Source organism: Pundamilia nyererei, unplaced genomic scaffold (assembly GCF_000239375.1).
Source record: "Pundamilia nyererei isolate P.nyererei 1_Seehausen unplaced genomic scaffold, PunNye1.0 scaffold00008, whole genome shotgun sequence".
NCBI classification, from domain to species: Eukaryota; Metazoa; Chordata; class Actinopteri; order Cichliformes; family Cichlidae; genus Pundamilia; species Pundamilia nyererei.
The window spans coordinates 2803691-2806372 of record NW_005187409.1 but is presented as its reverse complement, the minus strand read 5'-3'; the positions used below and the strand labels follow the sequence as shown (position 1 = coordinate 2806372).

The window sequence follows — 2682 nt, the reverse complement described above, 5'->3', positions numbered from 1 at the left end:
TGCTTGCTTCACATTTGTCAGGGCTGCGCTGTGTCCACGTGCTTTTATTTTGACAGTAGCACCGCTACTTCCTGTCTCCTGCAGTCGGTCTTTACAGTCCTTATAATTAGCTTCCTTCTGCTGATGTGGATGTGACACACGCGTCACAGCAGTCAGAGCAGCCTTGTAAATATGCGCTTAGTTGAAGATAAACACAAAGACTGATGCTTTTTTTCGTTCACCAAATTGAATTTCTACTTGCATCGTGCTCTCCTCGTGCGATTTTCTAAACAAATTACATGTGATGATCCTTTTAAAAAAACAAAGCGTCGCATTAAATAGTGCTACATTGAATTACTACTAGACCGTGAGCTCTTTGTAAGTGTTGTGTATTGTGGGGGGACATATTTGGAGCATTTTGTAAGTTTATTTTGAAAGTAGCCCGTTTCATTAAAACAAAACAAAACGAAAAAAAACAAAAACCCATCAGGCGTGATGTCACTGAAATAACATTATGAGATTATGAAATAAAGATCCATAACAGCTGATAACTCCAGTGCCATTGTATATATCAGATGGCAGCCTAAAAAATCTGCTGCTGCAAGTGAATTAGCGTATAGGCCTACTTCTTGCATGAGTTGAAGGGTGGAGTTTATAAAAAGATTTTTAATCATGTTTAATGCAGCGATGGGTGGAAACACACACACACACACACACACACACTAGAAGCCCGTTAGTGCCACCAAGTGGTTTTTGTCTCTGTGATGAACTAGAAGAATCTTTCCTTAACAAAAGCTGAGGAGGCTGCTGCGTGAAAGGAGCGCTCGTTGTTGACTGTGGGGATTATTCAGACAGCTCTTTTTTTTAAAGCTTTCCTCAGTTTTATAGCTTCGTAGGTCTGTGTTGGACTCTGAGATTCTTGGAGTTGTACAAAAAAAGTTTGATCTCATCCAGGAGTGTCATCTCTGCGTTTCTGACATGCGCCTCAGCCGCTCTGTTGCTGTCTTCATCTTGTTCTTCACAGGTGAGTCCATGCGACAAACCTAGCGTGTACGAGACAAGAAAACAAAAATAAACAACAATTCAAATGTTAGGGGCTAGATTTCATCAAAGTACCACGTGATCACAGTGCACGATGTACTTTCCTGTGATCAAAGGAAAAGTACAGAATCAACAAAGTAAAACTACTCCTTAAGGTCCCAATGCAAAAACGTTTGCTCCCAAGGTTTTGGATAGTGCATATTCTGTTAGCAGAAACTAGATGGTGAAGTTGAAACAGAGGCTGAAACTAACGAGCAATCTGCTGCTTCTGTTTAGCTACAGTAACCATGAAAACTCATATTTCCAAAGCACAAGTGACATCTCTGATAAAAATGGGAAGCAGCAAGCTCTCATATTTAAGAGAGAGAAACCATGAAGTAAAGAATAACTTTAACTTAAAATAATGATTGTTTTGTTTTAGCTCAATCAATCAGTTGTTCGACTAAAGCTATCTAGCTATCTAAAGTAATCTAAAGTAACTACATCTGTCTGACAGTGATCTTCTCTAAAATGTAGATACTTAAAGGAAAAGTTATTTAGTCTAAGTTTAGTCTAAATTCAAGCATTGGTTTTGTTGCAAGTCTCAACTAAGACAAATTTGCATGAATATGTAATATATTAGATGGTTGGCCAAGGTTCAAGTCACTCATCTTCCCTGCAGCTGGGAAATACCTCCTCTGCAGTAAAGCCACTGGTATTAGATCCAGATGTGCTGCATTTTTTAGGTGAATCGATGAGTACAAATGGAGGTTCCTGCTCCATTTGTGTCTCCACAACATCTCCCAACATGCAACTGGCTAAAATCCAGGATAAGATGACTTTAAAAATGAGCTGAGCTTCATTTCTCTTCAGGTGTTCCTTCCCCGTTTGCTGACCAAGCAGTTTAATTACGGCTCGGCTCCAGTTAATTCCTGAGGAGTCCCCCTCCGGGCCAAACGTGCTAAAGCCTTCATTTAATCCTGCAAGATAAAGACATGACCTGAGATTCCCCTCGGCAGCACATATGAACTCCAGTGATGATGAGGAGTGATTGAAAGGATGATGCTCGGTCTCTCAGCTTTGTCGTTAGAGACGGATGAAATGTCAGATGAGCAGCAGCTTCTTTGTGGTCTGACTCATTTCTGCTGCATGGTCTCACTCTGCCTGCAGTGTGCATGTCTCTGCAGTAAAATCTGCCTAATGTGTGTCAGTGTCTGGGTATTCTGCACCCCTTAGTCATCAGAAGCAGCGTTTGAGTAAAAGCACCAGTCGGGCAAGCCTTTCTTTGTCATACGTGAGAAAAAATGGATTCTCTTTGGGTCCGAGAACAAGTTATGAGGGGACTATTTTCATATATATAATCACAAAAGCTGAATGAGTAACAAGAAGTCTAATCTCCAAGGTTATGTTTGCCTATTAGGAAAAACAGCTCAAATCTATAGAAAACCTCCGTTTCAATTTTATCCATGTATAATCTCACATATCATTTTAATTGCCATGTGCATGATAGTACACCCCACTTGCAGTAATGTCCATTTCTATATTTGAACACTGCAGTGATTAGCCTGTTATTTCCTGTGTGACTAATTCTCTGTGAGGGGAAATATTAGCCTGGGGAAGTGTATTGTGTGGAACATTGGGCTCTTTATAAGAAAAATAAAACAAACAAAAAAACCCACTGAC

The 2682-nt window shown here is 40.1% G+C and overlaps 1 protein-coding gene across 1 annotated transcript in view; it reads left to right on the top strand.

Moving 5' to 3' along the window:
* The first annotated feature begins 712 nt into the window (after positions 1–712).
* Positions 713–2682, top strand: part of srpx2 (sushi-repeat containing protein X-linked 2) — a 12843-nt gene continuing 10873 nt past the window's right edge. Inside the window, exon 1 of the mRNA XM_005722923.2 lies at positions 713–1003. Within this exon, the coding sequence (XP_005722980.1) occupies positions 958–1003 (46 nt within the window). The 5' untranslated portion in view covers positions 713–957. The remainder of the gene's footprint in view (positions 1004–2682) is intronic.